The sequence below is a fragment of the Oncorhynchus mykiss genome, chromosome 3 (genome assembly GCF_013265735.2).
Source record: "Oncorhynchus mykiss isolate Arlee chromosome 3, USDA_OmykA_1.1, whole genome shotgun sequence".
NCBI lineage: Eukaryota > Metazoa > Chordata > Actinopteri > Salmoniformes > Salmonidae > Oncorhynchus > Oncorhynchus mykiss.
In genome coordinates, this window is record NC_048567.1 from 8,703,290 (window position 1) to 8,725,134 (window position 21,845).

The following is a 21,845-nucleotide window of genomic DNA, read 5'->3' on the forward strand; positions in this document are numbered from 1 at the left end:
GAGGCAAAGGAGGCCATGTTTGTGAGGTCAACTCTTTCACACAGGTCTTTCACACAGGTCTACACACAGAGGTTTTGTTCAGCGCCATCTATAACTAGCCTTACTGGCACATTTGATTTTGTTAGATTTCTCTCGCAGTGTGAGGGAGAGACCACTTCATTTTTAATAGAGACATTCAATTTTGTATTTCTCATCCACCTCATCTCTTCATTTAATTGTCAGTCAAATCGTGTTTGTTACTCGTTGTTTTATCCACGAAAAATAAATATGGTACTAAGGATACACGTATTCAGAGATATGACATTTTTCAGTACATGGGGCTCTATAATACAGCTAAAACCATTGACTTCATTCATATGGTCGAGCGCCCTCTGCTGTCTATAAGCAGTATCGGCCATTCCTGCTGTCCCATTTCAGTCTGTTCCCTCCACTGTAATAACTGAACCCCTCCCTCTCTACGTAATCCTACGTGAACTTCGGCAGGAGAAAGTTTTTGGGCGAAAACGTAGCCCTGTCTGTGTGGAGTGGATGTATGGTAATCGGCCTTTGGAAGAAAATAACTTGACATTTTGGCTTGATAAATGGATTTTAACAAAACTTTGTGGCGCTGTAGAATTGTATAGCCCATTGAAGTGCAGAAGCGTTTGTTCCAACTTTCGTTTTTAACTTGTGGCGTTCTGTTTTATTTTTCTCCGACCAAAAGAGACATTGGGGGAGAACCGTATTTACCGGTGACAGTTTTCAAGGGAAAGGGAAAACAAGCGGATTTTGTGCTAAAGAAAAGCAGAAACTCCCCAGGAGAAATGAGAGTGTAATTTTGACCTTTGTGTATGTCGAGCAATACTTTTTAAGGCATTTGTTAACCTCGTTACACATAAGTGTAAGAAGAACATTGGAAAGTGTACTGGTTTTGTAAAAGGTCGTAGTTTCTGATAATTCACCAAAAACTTTGAAAAACATTATGGCGAAGAAGTACGATTTCCTTTTCAAATTATTACTCATCGGAGATAGTGGAGTGGGGAAAACATGTCTGATTATTCGATTTGCTGAGGACAACTTCAACTCAACCTACATATCAACTATCGGTATGTAGCCTAGCTCTACGAAATCTCATTTGATCGGTTATAGCCTAATCGGCCCCAAAATATTCAGCAACCCTTTACATTTGTCATTGCTGATATAGGCACCATTATGTCAGCAACATATATGCCACGTTCTTATCACTTTCACCACGCAGTTATCTCACGTTTCCAGTTCTGCTGTGTTCATGTCTCTACACGTCTCTATCGCTGTCTTCCTATATCTCAATCTGATATCCCTATTGTAGTTCACCTATATTGTTGCTGTGCTGCTGTTTCTATATCTTCTCCATATCCCCCTATCCCCTCCCTCACTTTACCCAGAGGGTCCACCCACCCCCATTCCTTCTATCTCTCCTATCTCTTTTCAGTCTCTCATTAGCAGAAAAATGGTTGTCCTCCCTTGGAATTCACAGTTTAAGACGCCCATCTTCTCTGTCCTCTCTCTCCGTCCCTGTCCTGCAGGAAACACAGATAATAACAAACCCTGAGACTGTGTGTGTGTGTGTGTGTGTGTGTGTATATGGCAGAATGGGGCAGAGCTAGACAGACTTTACTATCCCAGTGAAAGTTTGATGAATTGAGAATGCCTGTCTCACCCTCCATGCATGTCAAAATGGTTTAATTGGCATGACCTATATTTGCTGCAATGTGTGTGGGAATTTAAGTCATTGTCTTCCCTCCCTTCCTGTCGACCTCCTCCCTCCCCTCTCTCTGTCATCCTCCCTTCCTGTCGACCTCCTCCCTCCCCTCTCTCTGTCATCCTCCCTTCCTGTCGACCCACTCCCTCCCCTCTCTCTGTCATCCTCCCTTCCTGTCGACCTCCTCCCTCCCCTCTCTCTGTCATCCTCCCTTCCTGTCGACCTCCTCCCTCCCCTCTCTCTGTCATCCTCCCTTCCTGTCGACCTCCTCCCTCCCCTCTCTCTGTCATCCTCCCTTCCTGTCGACCTCCTCCCTCCCCTCTCTCTGTCATCCTCCCATCCTTTCTTCAGGCATCGACTTTAAAGTAAAGACGATAGACGTGGAGGGAAAGAAAGTCAAACTGCAAGTCTGGTAAGAGAAGAGGATCCAGACAAAGACAGAATGAAAGGTCCATTTAGGACTACTGTTTCCATTTAGGACTACTGTTTCCCATTTAGGACTACTGTTTCCCATTTAGGACTACTGTTTCCCATTTAGGACTACTGTTTCCCATTTAGGACTACTGTTTCCATTTAGGACTACTGTTTCCATTTAGGACTACTGTTTCCATTTAGGAATGCAAGATTTAGATTTTTTTTCATCTTGTCAGACCAAAGACATGCAATCCCAGTAGGCAATAGCTGCAATTTACACTACAAATCAAAATCAAATCAAATACTGTGAAATGCTTACTTACAAACTATTAACCAACAATGGAGTTAGTCCAGGTGGCCGTTTCATTAGTTGTTCAACAGTCTTATGGCTTGGGGGTAGAAGCTGTTAAGGAGCCTTTTGGTCCTAGACTTGGCGCTCCGGTACCACTTGCCGTGCGGTAGCAGAGAGAACAGTCTATGACTTGGGTGACTGGAGTTGTTGACACTTTTTTGGGCCTTCCTCTGACACACCTAGTATATAGGTCCTGGATGTCAGCAAACTTGGCCCCAGTGATGTACTGGGCTGTACACACTACCCTTTGTAGCGCCTTACAGTCAGATGCCGAGCAGTTGCCGTACCAGGCGGTGATGCAACTGGTCAGGATGCTCTTGATTTTTTTATTTTACCTTTATTTAACTAGGCAAGTCAGTTAAGAACAAATTCTTATTTTCAAAGACGGCCTAGGAACAGTGGGTTAACTGCCTTGTTCGACAGAACGACAGATTTTTACCTTGTCAGCTCGGGGATTCGATCTTGCAACCTTTCAGTTACAAGTTCAACGCTCTAACCACTAGGCTACCTGCTGCCCGAAGGTGCAGCAGTAGAACTTATTGAGGATCTGGGGACCCATGCCGAAAAGGTGATGTTGTGCCCTCTTCACAACTGTCTTGGTGTGTTTGGACCATGATAGTTTGTTGGTGATGTGGACACCAAGGAACTTGAAACTCTCGACCAGCTCCACTTCAGTCCTGTCGATGTTATCGGGGGCCAGCTCGGCCCTCCTATTCCTATAGTCCACGTTCAGCTCATTTGTCTTGCTCACATTGAGAGAGAGGTTGTTGTTCTGGCACCACACTGCCAGGTCTCTGACCTCCTCCCTATAGGCTGTCTCATCGTTGTCGGTGATCAGGCCTACCACTGTTGTGTCTTCAGCAAACTTAATGATGGTGTTGGAGTCGTGCTTTGCCACGCAGTTGTGGGTGAACAGGGAGTACAGGAGGGGACTCAACATGCACCCTGAGGGGCCTCAGTGTTGCGAATCAACATGGCAGATGTGTTGTTGCCTACCCTTACCACCTGGGGGTGGCCCGTCAGGAAGTCCAGGATCCAGTTGCAGATGGAAGTGTTTATTCCCAGGGTCCTTAGCTAGTGATTAGCTTTTTTGATCACTGGTGTTGAACACTGAGCTGTAGTCAATGAACAGCATTCTCACATATGTGTTCCATTTGTCCAGGTGGGAAAGGGCAGTGTGGAGTGCAATAGAAATTGCATCATCTGTGGATCTGTTGGGTTGGTATGCGAATTGGAGTGGGTCTAGGGTTTCTGGCATGATGGTGTTGATGTGAGCCATGACCAGCCTTTCAAAGCACTTCATGGCTACCGAAGTGAGTGCTACGGGGCGGTAATCATGTAGGCAGGTTACCTTCGCTTTCTTAGTCACAGGGACTATGGTGGTCTGTTTGAAACGTGTTAATATTACAGACTCTGCCAGGGAGAGGTTAAAAATGTCAGTGAAGACACTTGCCAGTTGGTAATGCTTTGAGTACACGTCCTGGTAATCCATCTGTCCCCGTGGCTTTGTGAATGTTGTCCTGTTTAAAGGACTTGCTCACATCGGCTACGGAGAGCGTGATCATACAGTCATCTGGAACAGCTGGTGCTCTCATGCATGCTTCAGTGTTGCTTGCCTCGAAGCGAGCATAAAGGGCATTTAGCTCGTCTGGTAGGCTCGCGGTGATCAAAAGCATGTGGGCACCTGTTCGTTGAACATCTCATTCCAGATTCATGGGCATTAATATGGTGTTGAGGTCAGGGCTCTGTGCAGGCCAGTCAAGTTCTAACACACCAATCTCGACAAACCATTTTTGTATGGACCTGGCTTTGTGCACGGGGGCTTTGTCATGCTGGAACAGGAAAGGGCATTCCCCAAACTGTTGCCACAAAGTTGGAAGCACAGAATCATCCAGAATGTCATTGTATGCTGTAGTGTTAAGATTTCCCTTCACTGGAACTAAGGGGCCTAACCCGAACCACGAAAAACAGCCCCAGACCATTATTCCTCCTCCACCAAACTGTACAGTTGTCACTATGCATTGGGGCAGGTAGCTTTGTCGTGGCATCAGCCAAACCCAGATTTGTCGGTTGGACTGCCAGATGGTAAAGCGTGATTCATCACTCCAGAGAACATGTTTCCACTGCTCCAGAGTCCAATGGCAGCTAGCTTTACACCACTCTAGCTAATGCTTGGTATTATGCATGGAGATCTTAGGCTTGTGTGAGTCTGTTCGGCCATGGAAACCCATTTCATCAAGCTCCCGATGAACAGTTCTTATGCAGAGGCAGTTTGGAACTTGGTAGTGAATGTTACAACAGACAATTTTTACACGCTACGTGCTTCAACACTCAGCAGTCCCGTTCTGTGAGCTTTTGTGGCCTACCACTTCATGGCTGAGCCGTTGTTGCTCCTAGACGTTTCCACTTCACAATAACAGCACTTACAGTTGACTTGGGCAGTTCTAGCACGAACTGACTTGTAGGAAAGGTTGCATCCTATGACGGTGCCACATTCAAAGTCACTGAGCTCTTCAGTAAGGCCATTCTACTGCCAATGTTTGTCAATGGAGATTGCAAGGCGGTGTGCTTGATTTTTATACACCTGTCAGCAATGGGTGTGGCTGAAATAGCCGAACCCACTAATTTTAGAAGAGGTGTCCACATACTTTTTTTTATATATAGTGTATATCTGGCATATGTCACTGAGTACACTGAGACATTGACTGGCAAGGCCTTTGGTGTAGGCTATGACTTCACCTATGTTTTATCTGCCAGTGAATGCCAGTGAGTTATCATATAGTCAGTCTGAAGCAGCCATAAAGAGTTTATTGAATTGGCATGAAACATACGCATGTCTCATCTCTGTGGATTCCACACCCCTGGTAGAAGTTGTCCTTTGATACAGGATCAGGTTAACCTCCCCAAATCCTGACTTGAGCCGTTAGGGGGGGATGTGCCATACTGACCATCACAGGAGGCTGCTGAGGGGAGAATGGCATGAACGGAGCAAATGGAATGGCACCAAATACCTGGAAACCATGGAAACCATGTGTTTGATGTATTTGTTACCGTTTCACTTATTCCGCTCCAGTCATTAGAGCGAGCCTGTCCTCCCCAATTTAAGGTGCCACCAACCTCCTTTGCTGACCATAGCTCAGTGTGTAGGTGGGGAACTTCTACGTTCTGTGCTGTGAGAACATTAGTGTGACCATAGCGTAATGTTTTTGCAGAAGCGTGGATAAATGATGTGCTGGACACGCGTGTGTAAAGGCTGTATGGCTCTGGATATGTAAACAGTGTACTCTTTCAATTGGGTGCTGCATTAGAAAAACAGGAAATGTGTAGAGAAAGAACAGCCACCAACTGCCAACACAGACACATCTGCAGTAGTTTCAGTGCTTACTACAGATTTCAAATCTTAATTTGATCATGCTTTTGTTGCTGAGAATCTTCCTGCAAAGTATGAAATGCAAACTTGTAGTGTTTTTGATTTTTAAAAAGGGTTCTAAAATGTGTAATTTCCACTTTGAAATTTCAGACATGATTTACCCTTATGGAAAATGTATCAACCCCTACAAAAATGTCCAGTAATTATAATCCACATAATAATTCACATTTCCTGATGCTGCAGGATTATTTTCCTGTTGTCGCGAACTGGCTCAAATTAAGATCCTACATCTGTACTCCAGGTTGTTCAAAGAGCTACTTTGGTGAAACATTTTCCCTAATGTATTCTGTTTTCAGGGACACAGCAGGACAGGAGAGGTTTAAGACCATCACTACAGCCTACTACAGAGGAGCTATGGTGAGCCTCTCAACTCTCTCTCAATCAGATCGCAAGTGATTTAATCATCTACACCTGTCTAAAACTGTGAGCACAATCAGAATGTGGACAAGATCAGGACAAAAGGGGCATCTTAGCACCAGGCATAAACGGGCCTTCTCTCTCTCTCTTCACCTTTGTAGATATGAGAGAACATTGTGGGTGTAAGATTATGACTGAAACTATTAGTATCAAATTTCTTACATCCATGAGGTTGATTTTGAATTGCACAATGTTTTATTTTTGTCTGACTCGTGTCTCACGTGATCTCTCAGGGCATCATCCTGGTGTATGACATCACAGATGAGAAGTCATACGAGAACATTCAGAACTGGATGAAGAGCATCAAGGAGGTGACAGGGAAACGCAGACTGACTGTTGACAGGGAAGCAGACTGACTGTTGACAGGGAAGCAGACTGACTGTTGACAGGGAAACGCAGACTGACTGTTGACAGGGAAACACAGACTGACTGTTGACAGGGCAACACAGACTGACTGTTGACAGGGACACACAGACTGACTGTTGACAGGGAAACACAGACTGACTGTTGACAGGGGAACGAAGACTGACTGTTGACAGGGTAACGCAGGCTGACTGTTGACAGGGAGACACAGACTGACTTGACAGGGAAAACACAGACTGACTGTTGACAGGGGAACACGAAGTCTGACTGTTGACAGGGGAACAAAGACTGACTGTTGACAGGGGAACACGAAGACTGACTGTTGACAGGGAAACACGAAGACTGGCTGTTGACAGGGGAACACGAAGACTGGCTGTTGACAGGGGAACACGAAGACTGACTGTTGACAGGGAAACACGAAGACTGACTGTTGACAGGGAAACACGAAGACTGACTGTTGACAGGGAAACACGAAGACTGACTGTTGACAGGGAAACACGAAGACTGACTGTTGACAGGGAAACACGAAGACTGACTGTTGACAGGGGAACACGAAGACTGACTGTTGACAGGGGAACACGAAGACTGACTGTTGACAGGAGAACGAAGACTGACTGTTGACAGGGGAACACGAAGACTGGCTGTTGACAGGGGAACACAAAGACTGGCTGTTGACAGGGGAACACGAAGACTGGCTGTTGACAGGGGAACACGAAGACTGGCTGTTGACAGGGGAACACGACAGAATGACTGTTGTGAAAGAGGGAAGGGACAAGACATGACACAGGCCAGAAAGAAACCGAGGGCAGCATTTTCTCAGGCCTCTAGAAAGGATTTGAAACAATAAAATGAGACATGAGCAACACTACCAGAGGATCTCATTTCCTTATTCCTTGGTCAGTGATGGATGACTTTTAGAAAAGCACGAGGAGCAGAAATGATGTAGCTGTCTCTCCACTGACATTGGAGGCACAGTCCTGGTCCTCATTATAGAAACATGTTAACATTCTTTAGATGAATCAGCCATTATGCACAGGACATTAAACAACCCCTAGACAGACAGTCTTATGGAATGACTGCACAGGACATTAAACAACCCCTAGACAGACAGTCTTATGGAATGACTGCACAGGACATTAAACAACCCCTAGACAGACAGTCTTATGGAATGACTGCACAGGACATTAAACAACCCCTAGACAGACAGTCTTATGGAATGACTGCACAGGACATTAAACAACCCCTAGACAGACAGTCTTATTGAATGACTGCACAGGACATTAAACAACCCCTAGACAGACAGTCTTATGGAATGACTGCACAGGACATTAAACAACCCCTAGACAGACAGTCTTATGGAATGACTGCACAGGACATTATTCTGATTGACCAGACTTCTTATTGCCATCTATAAACCACAGTAACAAGAGTTACATTGAGACTAGATGTTAGTCTGTTTTCTAGGGGGGTTCCTTTAGTGAAGAACGGGGCATACAACTGCACTCCCAGAAACATGTTTACATTTGTTTAATTTTGTTTGCATAGTTAACAAAGATAACAGTTCAAAGTGAACATTTTGAAATGAGTTCATGATTCCCCATCTGAACCAAGAGTTAGACGTGGCTCCAAATTAGAGCTGAATTAAAGCCTCTCCTAGAGGGTGCTTGGGGAGGCAGAACTAAGGGCAGAAGTTGAGGGATACATCATTGAAATATAAAATGGATGCGATGGATGCCAACTCCCTATCTTTTATCCCCCAGAATGCATCAGCGGGGGTCAGCCGGATGTTGCTAGCTAACAAGTGTGACATTGAGGCCAAGAGGAAGGTATCCAAGGAAACGGGGGAAAAGGTGAGCCTCTACCATTTGTATGATCATTGTTTTGATTATGAAGTGTTTTCTTTCAATGATATTGACACTGATGTGCAGATGTTAGTGATGGATGAATGGATGTGTGGATCACTGAGGGAGAAGAGCTCCGACTTTTCAACCTGAAGATCACTGACGTCATGATTTGACCTCGTATTTTTCTGAGTTCCCAGTTGTTTTGAACGTGGCATAAACTCTGCTGATTAGGAGAGGGAAGTGGCATCATATCCTGCTGTAATCACACTTGTCTTCTGTTGTTGACAGCTGGCAAAGGATCATGGGATCAGATTCTTTGAGACCAGTGCAAAGGCCAGCATCAATGTTGATGAGGTGAGATAAATATGTTATTTTAGATATTATATTTATGTTCTTTATCCATTCACAGAGTCTGTCTTCATCTGGTCCTTCATTATGCATTTCACATGGGGAATATGGGTGATATGTTGTCCTTTTCATACAGGTTACATGTGCCACATAGCCTAATAATCCCCATACCCCCTCTCATCTACTGTTACCCTTTCTCTGCCCCTCTCTCCCTCCACCTCTTCCTGCCTCTCTGTAGTCTTTTATGGCTTTGGCTCGAGATATTCTACTGAAGTCCAGCAAGAAGCCGGGCCCCACAGGTCGCGAGGTCAAAATCACCAACGCTGAGAAGAAATCCTCCAAATGTCTCCTACTGTAGAGGCAGAGCTGGCCTGTCCTGCCTGACTCTTCGTTGCCTGAGGGAACTATCACATATAGGAACACTATTATTGCAAAGGAAATGGTTTCAAAGGCGCAATCCACAAGTTCTCTGTCCCCTGTGGCAACAAGATCCATTTCAAACACTATTGACTTGAAAAAATAGTAATGTTTTCATTTACTTCCCCCTTTCCCCTTTAAAAAGTGCTAACTACACTTTTTTTGACCAGAAAGCAAACTTCTGGATTGCACTTTTAATGACCATGAAACTGTGTTAAGGTGGTCCAAGGGCATTTTGCAGAGGAATATCCAGTGGTTTGTTTAACCAATAGGATGAACACCACCTTGATTTCAACCAAAACATGTTTTGTATCAACTGTCTTCAATCTTCTGCAATGGCTTTGTTGTCTTGGTGACTGACTGATTGACATGGTATGTTTACACTCCACCAGAGCCATACAGAGTTAAGGAAAATATCTTCCATGTTGGCTCCACATGTTCCTTGAGACAACATTCCAAAATGAATTCCTTCTACAATGATCTGTTGAACTAGATTTTTTGGAACCAACATGGTGGTCGATCAAATTCTAAATCCCAAACTGAGTTTGCTGAACTCTGTAATCCCATGGCTCTGGACTTCACACTGTAGAGTAGTGGTACACAGCGCCTTAATGGAACAAGAGTCTGCTGTGTTTCATTCTATCTCTCTATGTCAATTATTTTTCCTTGATTAACCAGGAACATTAACAAGTGACCTTTCAGTCAAACTGCCAATCACATTCTTGCTTTTTGATTGAACAGTTGATGTAACAGTAGATTGTCTCGAGAGTGTAATCACTGGGCTCCTCGGATCGAAATGAGTTCCTGATGGAGAGACAAGGTCAAAAAGCAGCAGGTATTACTGTAACATTAAAGGTAACTACTACTATAATAGGGACCCTAGAGGACCTGAGTTGTGCACCGCTGCCATAGAATCACTTTTCAGTGTCATAGCCAAAGAATTTAAATTAGGACAACACACAGACATTCCTTTCCATTTGTTTTATTTCTATGTTCATAGCAGCTCATAGCTGTTTAGGAGGAGCACGGGGCATTCTAGAGACTGACGGGAGTTTAGATCTATATGCTGTAACTATGGTGATGGTACATTATGCTCTTAAAGGGATAGTTCACCCTGAATTGTAATTTTGGCTGTGTTTTCCACACTACGTAAATATGAGTGATCTGGGTTGTGCCTGTTGTAAACTATTCTTCTACTACATAAAGTGTGGTACATGGATGGACTGAGGATGTGGAAGAGGGAGACAGGGAAGTGCAAATGAGAGGAGAGGAGTGATGAGAGAATGAGATGGATAGATGAAGCAAGGGAACAAAAACAGATGAATAAAGCAAGTGTCATAGAGACAGGGATGGAATGATGCTGATGAGAGTTGGTCATAGAGGGATGAGATGTTCTCTTTTTGCTGATAGACAAACTGACCCTTTCTGATCTGATAGACAAACTGACCCTTTCTGATCTGATAGACAAACTGACCCTTTCTGATCTGATAGACAAACTGACCCTTTCTGATCTGATAGACATACTGACCCTTTCTGATCTGATAGACATACTGACCCTTTCTGATCTGATAGACATACTGACCCTTTCTGATCTGATAGACATACTGACCCTTTCTGATCTGATAGACAAACTGACCTTTTCTGATCTGATAGACAAACTGACCCTTTCTGATCTGATAGACATACTGACCCTTTCTGATCTGATAGACAAACTGACCCTTTCTGATCTGATAGACATACTGACCCTTTCTGATCTGATAGACATACTGACCCTTTCTGATCTGATAGACAAACTGACCCTTTCTGATCTGATAGACAAACTGACCCTTTCTGATCTGATAGACATACTGACCCTTTCTGATCTGATAGACAAACTGACCCTTTCTGATCTGATAGACATACTGACCCTTTCTGATCTGATAGACAAACGGACCTTTTCTGATCTGATAGACATACTGACCCTTTCTGATCTGATAGACAAACGGACCTTTTCTGATCTGATAGACATACTGACCCTTTCTGATCTGATAGACAAACTGACCCTTTCTGATGTGATAGACATACTGACCCTTTCTGATCTGATAGACATACTGACCCTTTCTGATCTGATAGACATACTGACCCTTTCTGATCTGATAGACAAACTGACCCTTTCTGATCTGATAGACATACTGACCCTTTCTGATGTGATAGACATACTGACCCTTTCTGATCTGATAGACATACTGACCCTTTCTGATCTGATAGACATACTGACCCTTTCTGATCTGATAGACATACTGACCCTTTCTGATCTGATAGACATACTGACCCTTTCTGATCTGATAGACATACTGACCCTTTCTGATCTGATAGACATACTGACCCTTTCTGATCTGATAGACAAACTGACCTTTTATCTCATGCACCTGTTCAACAGCTTTGGAAAAAAAGAAACACCCTTCCTTCCTCTTTCAGACAGACCAGGGCCCTGGTCCAATGCACCCCTGGAGGTAATCGCTGATGTACTAGATAGATTTGCAAATATATCTCTCCATATATCATTTACTGTACTGTGATTGGACAAGACTTCCACCTCGATACTCTCACCAATCCAAACGTGTCTGATCAGTGATTACTCTGAAGGAAGGAAGGAATGATGTATCTTCCCATGCCAGACACTACATATTCATTACTGTGCCAGCAAGCTTCTCTGTCTATGGGTTCATTTCAATACTCTAAAGTGGCTTCTGGGAAGAAGACAAGGGGAAGAAGCTACTCCAGACTATTGAGATGATGCACCCTGTGTGTTTTTACTCTGATATCTCACTGTCCCCTCCCTCACCTTTCCTCTTTTCCTTCACACACATGTTCACCCTATCAACCATTCCTTATCTGATCAATTATCTTATGATCAATTATCTTATGACCAATTTACAGTTTACATACGCGCTGCTTAGCCTATTCAATAAAAGACTGTCAAAAAGAACCCTTCTATTTTGTAGGATTATATTTGAATTTTCTCAGAGTGAATTGCATTTTGGTGCATCACTCTTGTCTCTCCCACTAAAATAGTGTATCTCAGCTTACAGGAATCAGTGCATTGTCTCCCACTCTCCAAACCTTCACAGTTTCATGAATAAATGTAACATAAATGTTCTTGTTGAGCCCCTCCCCATTCTTCCCCCTGGTATGTATAGGCCTATATAAGAGATGAGGATGGAACCAAAGTGAAACATAATGTAACATGCAGACAGTCCTATAGTGTGAGACGTGTATAATAGTGAACTACAACTGCCTATTGTCCTGGGACTACAAACTTCCTGGAGGCCTCACAGTGCAGTGAAATCCTATCTGATTGGCTGGCTGCAGTAAACCTTGAAGGTGGATGCCCCTCCCTCGCAGCATCAGCACCAGGACACGCGGGCTTTGCCGCATCCTCCACGCGCGACTGGCGTGCCTTTTCGTCACATGACGAAGTGTCGGTTTACAAACACTAGGCATTCCTTTCTTTTGCCTCTATGGTGAAGGAAAGATAATGGAGGGGTGGGGTGATGGTGAACGGGAAAGAGAAGAATGATCATCAGCAAGGCTCTTAGACTTGGGAAACGGATGTGTGTGAAACTGGAACCGATCCTTGAGGTGTGTGTGTGACGTATAATTCGGTGCAGTGAGGTAGATGTCCGGGATATACACGAGCAGAACGGGAGGCCCGCGTGACTGCTGCAGGGAAGAGAGAAGAGGACAGAGGGGGTGAGTTTGTGTGGTCCATCGCAAAACTCCCATGGAGGTAAAATATGGAAAGAGGAGGAATAGCAAATGAAAACAGCACAAACGTGCGGACGGCTCAAGGAGAATGGACTTTCTATAATTGATGTACGTTTACTTTCGACGGATTTAAGTAATTTCTTAAACTGAACGGTTTGCCGACCTAACCGATTAAGATCTGATCAAGAGCTATCTCTCTCATCCTTCGGATAGGTCCGGTAGTCGGACCTTCGTGAGGACAGGACAACTCGGGCCTTGTTTCGATGCTTGTTCCTCGTCACCTTGACAAGATCCAGACCCACTCACCGCCACACAATACATATGGTTTCTTATTACGGTAGAAACAACGGGATATCTGGTGCTTAATAACTGGTGCTGCTACAGGACTGCGGCCTCGGGGCTCCGCCCACCGCAATGCTTATGGGCCTTGGAAGGTAGAGATATGGAGACAGAGGAACAGAACGGAGCTGTGTGTCGTAAATGCATTCATGTTCTCAAGGATTAGCCCTAGGTATTTTTTCTTATTTTTCTCCTCACGTGAACATGTTGAAGTTTGTCTGGGGTGCAGATGTAATAGGACATATACACTCTGCTAAGCAGCTATTGCTGTTTTCATATGCTAAATAGCCCAGTCTTCTGAGTTGAGAGTTTTTGGAAACTGCACTGTGGAACCTTGGGAATTGCACAACGGGCTTTGTCATCTGCCAATTGACAACCCAGGGCCAAAGTGAAAAGGGGGTGATTTTTTTCAAAGCAACAAACTCTCCATCTCTCTTTTACACACACACACCGCATATAGGCTTACACACACGCACACATACACAGACTCACCACTCTCCACACATACACACACCAGCCATGCCATCCCCGTCAGACTCCAGCAGTGTAGTGTCAGCCTCTGGGTCTAGGGGCTGGTCAGATAGCTGCCGGGGCATGTCTGGCCGTCAGGGTGGGGCCAAACTGCTGCTGTACCTGGGGCTGTGCCACCTGGGCCTGGGGGCCATGGTCCTGGCCTTCTCCTTCACCAGCATGGCCTTCACATCCTCAGCCCGCGTCCGACAGTCCTGCCCCTTCTGGGCCGGCTTCTTTGTGAGTATCCTGTGGGAGCATCTCTAAATGGGCTGAATCACTACCTTTCCTTCGTCTGCACTGACAAGGAGGGACTATTGTGGAGACCTAAATATCATGTTTAGCAGGATAATCATAAGTCCATTATGCAATGGAGGAACATGATCGTAATGCAAAAAAATAGATTTATATTTTACAGATGTGGGACCTTCATTTGATCACTATTTCATGCAAAGCATGAAATGCAAACTTGTAGTGTATTTGAGTTTTTCCACTTTGACATTTCTGACTTGATTTGCCCTAACTGAAAATGTATCAACCCCTACAAAAATATACGCAAATTATAATTCACATAATAATTCACATTTCCTTTTGCAGCAGGATTATTGTCCAAACTGCACCAAACTGTCTCAAATGAAGATCCTACATCTGAATGTGAAACTCACCCCTGAAAAGACAGAAGGCTGTTTTATAGGTGAAAGTAATATGGAGAATGTCTCTGTCAGAGGGAGATGGAGTGCAGATGGAGGAAAGGATTCATGGAGGAAACCTCTTCAGAATATTGAAATGATTCCATATTTCCTGGCTGTGGTTGATTGTGTTCTAGATGTGATAATTGATGAATGTATTTTCCTTACTGTAATTGGTGTGTTGTTCTTAGGTTGTGGCATCAGGGTTAGTTGGACTTATCTCATGGAGAAGACCACTCACTCTTGTGGTGAGTAGTACACAAGTGTCTATTAATATGTCTATGGTGTGTGTGTGTGTGTTTGTGCGTGTGTGTGTGTGTTTGTGCGTGTGTGTGTGTGTGTTTGTGCGTGTGTTTGTGTGTGTGTGTGTTTGTGCGTGTGTATGTTTGTGCGTGTGTATGTAACTGACCAACCTGCTACCTGATTGGAACACAGGTCATCTGCACACCGAGCCCACCGAGCTACAGCCTATAGGCAGCTAGAACAAGTATTTAGGCCACAGGCAAGGTTACTCATCCCATGTGTGTCCTCCCCATGTCTCCCTCTCCAGGTGTCCCTCTTCATGCTGCTGTCTGCTGTGTGTGTCATCCTTAGTCTGGCTGGATCCATGCTCTCCTGTCAGAACGCACAGATGGTCAAGTCACTCCTTACCTGCCAGGTATGTAGGGAAAGGGGAAATGGGTTGCACCACTGAATGCATTCAACCAAAATGTGTCTTCCGCATTTAACCCAACCCATCTGAATCAGAGAGGTGCACACAGCCCTGTGGAGAGTATGTGTGTGTGTGTGTGTGTGTGTGGGTGAGGGGGTGATGTGTGTGTGTTAATTATCTGTGTGTGTTTTGCAGGTGGAGAATGGGTTGTGTGTGTGTTGCGCCCCAACACACTCCTGCTCTATAAACGAGGAGGAGACCCTGGTACTCTACCTAAACGCAGACTGCCACTCTGTCAGACATCAGCTCAAGGTGTGTGTGTGTTTAATGACATCTCAGTGTGTGTCTGTGTTTAATGACAGCTCAGTGTGTGTGTGTTTAATGACAGCTCAATGTGGGTGTGTTTAATGACAGCTTAGTGTGTGTGTTTAATGACAGCTGAGTGTGTGTTTATTAATGACAGGTAAGTGTGTGTGTGTTTAATGACAGCTCAGTGTGCGTGTTTAATGACAGCTCAGTGTGTGTGTTTAATGAAAGCTCAGTGTGTGTGTTTAATGACAGCTCAGTGTGTGTGTTTAATGACAGCTCAATGTGGGTGTGTTTAATGACAGCTTAGTGTGTGTGTTTAATGACAGCTGAGTGTGTGTTTATTAATGACAGGTAAGTGTGTGTGTGTTTAATGACAGCTCAGTGTGCGTGTTTAATGACAGCTCAGTGTGTGTGTTTAATGACAGCTCAGTGTGTGTGTGTTTAATGACAGCTCAGTGTGTGTGTTTTATGACAGCTCAGTGTGTGTGTTTAATGGCAGCTCAGTGTGTGTGTTTAATGACAGCTCAGTGTGTGTGTGTTTAATGACAGCTCAGTGTGTGTTTAATGACAGCTCAGTGTGTGTGTTTAATGACAGCTCAGTGTGTGTGTTTAAAGGCAGCTCAGTGTGTGTGTTTAATGACAGCTCAGTGTGTGTGTTTAATGACAGCTCAGTGTGTGTGTTTAATGGCAGCTCAGTGTGTGTGTGTTTAATGACAGCTCAGTGTGTGTGTTTAATGACAGCTCAGTGTGTGTGTTTAATGACAGCTCAGTGTGTGTGTTTAATGACAGCTCAGTGTGTGTGTTTTATGACAGCTCAGTGTGTGTGTTTAATGACAGCTCAGTGTGTGTGTTTAATGACAGCTCAGTGTGTGTGTTTAATGGCAGCTCAGTGTGTGTGTGTTTAATGACAGCTCAGTGTGTGTGTGTTTAATGACAGATCAGTGTGTGTGTTTAATGGCAGCTCAGTGTGTGTGTTTAATGACAGCTCAGTGTGTGTGTTTAATGACAGCTCAGTGTGTGTGTTTTATGACAGCTCAGTGTGTGTGTTTAATGGCAGCTCAGTGTGTGTGTTTAATGGCAGCTCAGTGTGTGTGTTTAATGACAGCTCAGTGTGTGTGTTTAATGGCAGCTCAGTGTGTGTGTTTAATGACAGCTCAGTGTGTGTGTTTAATGACAGCTCAGTGTGTGTGTTTAATGACAGCTCAGTGTGTGTGTTTAATGACAGCTCAGTGTGTGTGTTTTATGACAGCTCAGTGTGTGTGTGTTTAATGACAGCTCAGTGTGTGTGTTTAATGACAGCTCAGTGTGTGTGTTTAATGACAGCTCAGTGTGTGTGTTTAATGACAGCTCAGTGTGTGTGTTTAATGACAGCTCAGTGTGTGTGTTTTATGACAGCTCAGTGTGTGTGTGTTTAATGACAGCTCAGTGTGTGTGTTTTATGACAGCTCAGTGTGTGTGTTTAATGACAGCTCAGTGTGTGTTTAATGACAGCTCAGTGTGTGTGTTTAATGGCAGCTCAGTGTGTGTGTTTAATGACAGCTCAGTGTGTGTGTTTAATGACAGCTCAGTGTGTGTGTTTTATGACAGCTCAGTGTGTGTGTGTTTAATGACAGCTCAGTGTGTGTGTTTAATGGCAGCTCAGTGTGTGTGTTTAATGACAGCTCAGTGTGTGTGTTTAATGACAGCTCAGTGTGTGTGTTTTATGACAGCTCAGTGTGTGTGTGTTTAATGGCAGCTCAGTGTGTGTGTTTAATGACAGCTCAGTGTGTGTGTTTAATGGCAGCTCAGTGTGTGTGTTTAATGACAGCTCAGTGTGTGTGTTTAATGACAGCTCAGTGTGTGTGTTTAATGACAGCTCAGTGTGTGTGTTTAATGACAGCTCAGTGTGTGTGTTTAATGACAGCTCAGTGTGTGTGTTTAATGACAGCTCAGTGTGTGTGTTTAATGGCAGCTCAGTGTGTGTGTTTAATGACAGCTCAGTGTGTGTGTTTAATGACAGCTCAGTGTGTGTGTGTGTTTAATGACAGCTCAGTGTGTGTGTTTAATGACAGCTCAGTGTGTGTGTTTAATGACAGCTCAGTGTGTGTGTGTGTTTAATGACAGCTCAGTGTGTGTGTTTAATGACAACTCAGTGTGTGTGTTTAATGACAGCTCAGTGTGTGTGTTTAATGACAGCTCAGTGTGTGTGTTTAATGACAGCTCAGTGTGTGTGTGTTTAATGGCAGCTCAGTGTGTGTGTTTAATGACAGCTCAGTGTGTGTGTTTAATGACAGCTCAGTGTGTGTGTTTAATGACAGCTCAGTGTGTGTGTTTAATGGCAGCTCAGTGTGTGTGTTTAATGACAGCTCAGTGTGTGTGTTTAATGGCAGCTCAGTGTGTGTGTTTAATGACAGCTCAGTGTGTGTGTTTAATGACAGCTCAGTGTGTGTGTGTGTTTAATGACAGCTCAGTGTGTGTGTTTAATGACAGCTCAGTGTGTGTGTGTTTAATGGCAGCTCAGTGTGTGTGTTTAATGACAGCTCAGTGTGTGTGTTTAATGACAGCTCAGTGTGTGTGTTTAATGACAGCTCAGTGTGCGTGTTTAATGACAGCTCAGTGTGTGTGTTTAATGACAGCTCAGTGTGTGTGTTTAATGACAGCTCAGTGTGTGTGTTTAATGACAGCTCAGTGTGTGTGTTTAATGACAGCTCAATGTGTGTGTTTTATGGCAGCTCAATGTGTGTGTTTTATGGCAGCTCAATGTGTGTGTTTAATGACAGCTCAGTGTGTGTGTTTAATGACAGCTCAGTGTGTGTGTTTAATGACAGCTCAGTGTGTGTGTTTAATGACAGCTCAGTGTGTGTGTTTAATGACAGCTCAGTGTGTGTGTTTAATGGCAGCTCAGTGTGTGTGTTTAATGACAGCTCAGTGTGTGTGTTTAATGGCAGCTCAGTGTGTGTGTTTAATGACAGCTCAGTGTGTGTGTGTTTAATGACAGCTCAGTGTGTGTGTGTTTAATGACAGCTCAGTGTGTGTGTTTAATGGCAGCTCAGTGTGTGTGTTTAATGGCAGCTTAGTGTGTGTGTTTAATGACAGCTCAGTGTGTGTGTGTTTAATGACAGCTCAGTGTGTGTGTGTAATGACAGCTCAGTGTGTGTGTTTAATGACAGCTCAGTGTGTGTGTTTAATGACAGCTCAGTGTGTGTGTTTAATGGCAGCTCAGTGTGTGTGTTTAATGACAGCTCAGTGTGTGTGTTTAATGACAGCTCAGTGTGTGTGTTTAATGGCAGCTCAGTGTGTGTGTGTTTAATGACAGCTCAGTGTGTGTGTTTAATGGCAGCTCAGTGTGTGTGTGTTTAATGACAGCTCAGTGTGTGTGTTTAATGACAGCTCAGTGTGTGTGTTTAATGACAGCTCAGTGTGTGTGTTTTATGACAGCACAGTGTGTGTGTTTAATGGCAGCTCAGTGTGTGTGTGTTTAATGACAGCTCAGTGTGTGTGTTTAATGACAGCTCAGTGTGTGTGTTTAATGACAGCTCAGTGTGTGTGTTTAATGACAGCTCAGTGTGTGTGTTTAATGACAGCTCAGTGTGTGTGTTTAATGGCAGCTCAGTGTGTGTGTTTAATGACAGCTCAGTGTGTGTGTTTTATGACAGCTCAGTGTGTGTGTTTAATGACAGCTCAGTGTGTGTGTTTAATGACAGCTCAGTGTGTGTGTTTAATGACAGCTCAGTGTGTGTGTTTAATGACAGCTCAGTGTGTGTGTTTAATGACAGCTCAATGTGTGTGTTTTATGGCAGCTCAATGTGTGTGTTTTATGGCAGCTCAATGTGTGTGTTTAATGACAGCTCAGTGTGTGTGTTTAATGACAGCTCAGTGTGTGTGTTTAATGGCAGCTCAGTGTGTGTGTTTAATGACAGCTCAGTGTGTGTGTTTAATGACAGCTCAGTGTGTGTGTTTAATGGCAGCTCAGTGTGTGTGTTTAATGGCAGCTCAGTGTGTGTGTTTAATGACAGCTCAGTGTGTGTGTTTAATGACAGCTCAGTGTGTGTGTTTAATGGCAGCTCAGTGTGTGTGTTTAATGACAGCTCAGTGTGTGTGTTTAATGGCAGCTCAGTGTGTGTGTTTAATGACAGCTCAGTGTGTGTGTTTAATGACAGCTCTGTGTGTGTGTTTAATGACAGCTCAGTGTGTGTGTTTAATGACAGCTCAGTGTGTGTGTTTAATGACAGCTCAGTGTGTGTGTTTAATGGCAGCTCAGTGTGTGTGTGTTTAATGACAGCTCAGTGTGTGTGTTTAATGACAGCTCAGTGTGTGTGTTTAATGGCAGCTCAGTGTGTGTGTTTAATGACAGCTCAGTGTGTGTGTTTAATGACAGCTCAGTGTGTGTGTGTTTAATGACAGCTCAGTGTGTGTGTTTAATGACAGCTCAGTGTGTGTGTTTAATGGCAGCTCAGTGTGTGTGTTTAATGGCAGCTCAGTGTGTGTGTTTAATGGCAGCTCAGTGTGTGTGTTTAATGACAGCTCAGTGTGTGTGTTTAATGACAGCTCAGTGTGTGTGTTTAATGACAGCTCAGTGTGTGTGTTTAATGACAGCTCAGTGTGTGTGTTTAATGGCAGCTCAGTGTGTGTGTTTAATGACAGCTCAGTGTGTGTGTTTAATGACAGCTCAGTGTGTGTGTTTAATGGCAGCTCAGTGTGTGTGTTTAATGACAGCTCAGTGTGTGTGTTTAATGACAGCTCAGTGTGTGTGTGTTTAATGACAGCTCAGTGTGTGTGTTTAATGACAGCTCAGTGTGTGTGTTTAATGGCAGCTCAGTGTGTGTGTTTAATGACAGCTCAGTGTGTGTGTTTAATGGCAGCTCAGTGTGTGTGTTTAATGACAGCTCAGTGTGTGTGTTTAATGACAGCTCAGTGTGTGTGTTTAATGGCAGCTCAGTGTGTGTGTTTAATGGCAGCTCAGTGTGTGTGTTTAATGACAGCTCAGTGTGTGTGTTTAATGACAGCTCAGTGTGTGTGTTTAATGACAGCTCAGTGTGTGTGTTTAATGACAGCTCAGTGTGTGTGTTTAATGGCAGCTCAGTGTGTGTGTTTAATGACAGCTCAGTGTGTGTGTTTAATGGCAGCTCAGTGTGTGTGTTTAATGACAGCTCAGTGTGTGTGTTTAATGGCAGCTCAGTGTGTGTGTTTAATGGCAGCTCAGTGTGTGTGTTTTATGACAGCTCAGTGTGTGTGTTTAATGACAGCTCAGTGTGTGTGTTTAATGACAGCTCAGTGTGTGTGTTTTATGACAGCTCAGTGTGTGTGTTTAATGGCAGCTCAGTGTGTGTGTTTTATGACAGCTCAGTGTGTGTGTTTAATGGCAGCTCAGTGTGTGTTTAATAACAGCTCAGTGTGTGTGTTTAATGGCAGCTCAGTGTGTGTGTTTAATGACAGCTCAGTGTGTGTGTTTAATGGCAGCTCAGTGTGTGTGTTTAATGGCAGCTCAGTGTGTGTGTGTTTAATGACAGCTCAGTGTGTGTGTTTAATGACAGCTCAGTGTGTGTGTTTAATGGCAGCTCAGTGTGTGTGTTTAATGGCAGCTCAGTGTGTGTGTTTAATGACAGCTCAGTGTGTGTTTAATGACAGCTCAGTGTGTGTTTAATGACAGCTCAGTGTGTGTGTTTAATGACAGCTCAGTGTGTGTTTAATGACAGCTCAGTGTGTGTGTTTAATAACAGCTCAGTGTGTGTGTTTAATGGCAGTGTGTGGCGTCTATATTCTCTGAGTATGTGGGCTACATTTTCTGATGTCGACATAATTTATGCAGATGACGTAAGCAGAGCATAATATAATAGCCAAGGGAATTGATGCACGCTGCAGTATGTATAAATTATTACAAACAGTAACCTAACTGCCCTGGCCTCCTGACTGTGTGTTACGTGCTGATCTCCTCTTCTCTGTTCCAGGACCTGTTGTTCAGTGCTTGTGGTCTGAGTATTCTCTCTACCATCATCTGTACTCTCTCTACTGTCACCTGTAGTATACACATCTTCTCCCTGGACCTAGTGCACCTGGTGAGTCTACACACACACACACACACAGACAATATTTTCTTTATCCATCCCTTATGATTTCTCCCCTCCTCTATCTCTGTTTGTTTCTCTCTAGCTCGCCCCGCACCGCTCTCGCTCCGTCAACCCAGAATGCACCACTCCTCAGGATGCCTTCCTGACCAACATCATGGACTTTGAGGAGTTTGTCCCGCCCATCCCTCCGCCCCCCTACTACCCCCCTGAATACACCTGCAGCTCTGAGACAGACGCACAGAGGTAA

The 21,845-nt window shown here is 44.1% G+C and overlaps 2 protein-coding genes across 2 annotated transcripts in view; both read left to right on the plus strand.

The window, feature by feature from the left end:
• Positions 1-420: 420 nt before the first annotated feature.
• LOC110520870 (ras-related protein Rab-13) lies at positions 421-11,146 on the plus strand. Its single transcript, XM_036967848.1, has 7 exons — positions 421-1,085; positions 2,072-2,132; positions 6,213-6,273; positions 6,567-6,644; positions 8,457-8,546; positions 8,829-8,894; positions 9,127-11,146. Exons 1-7 carry the CDS (start codon positions 962-964, stop codon positions 9,244-9,246), a joined length of 600 nt encoding a protein of 199 aa, XP_036823743.1. The 5' UTR covers positions 421-961; the 3' UTR covers positions 9,247-11,146.
• A 1,560-nt stretch (positions 11,147-12,706) lies between these two features.
• Positions 12,707-21,845, plus strand: part of LOC110520796 (protein FAM189B-like) — a 48,977-nt gene continuing 39,838 nt past the window's right edge. The window contains exons 1-6 of the mRNA XM_036967901.1: positions 12,707-14,141; positions 14,782-14,838; positions 15,141-15,248; positions 15,438-15,554; positions 21,479-21,586; positions 21,681-21,841. Coding sequence (XP_036823796.1) covers positions 13,911-14,141; positions 14,782-14,838; positions 15,141-15,248; positions 15,438-15,554; positions 21,479-21,586; positions 21,681-21,841 — 782 coding nt within the window. The 5' untranslated portion in view covers positions 12,707-13,910. The remainder of the gene's footprint in view (positions 14,142-14,781; positions 14,839-15,140; positions 15,249-15,437; positions 15,555-21,478; positions 21,587-21,680; positions 21,842-21,845) is intronic.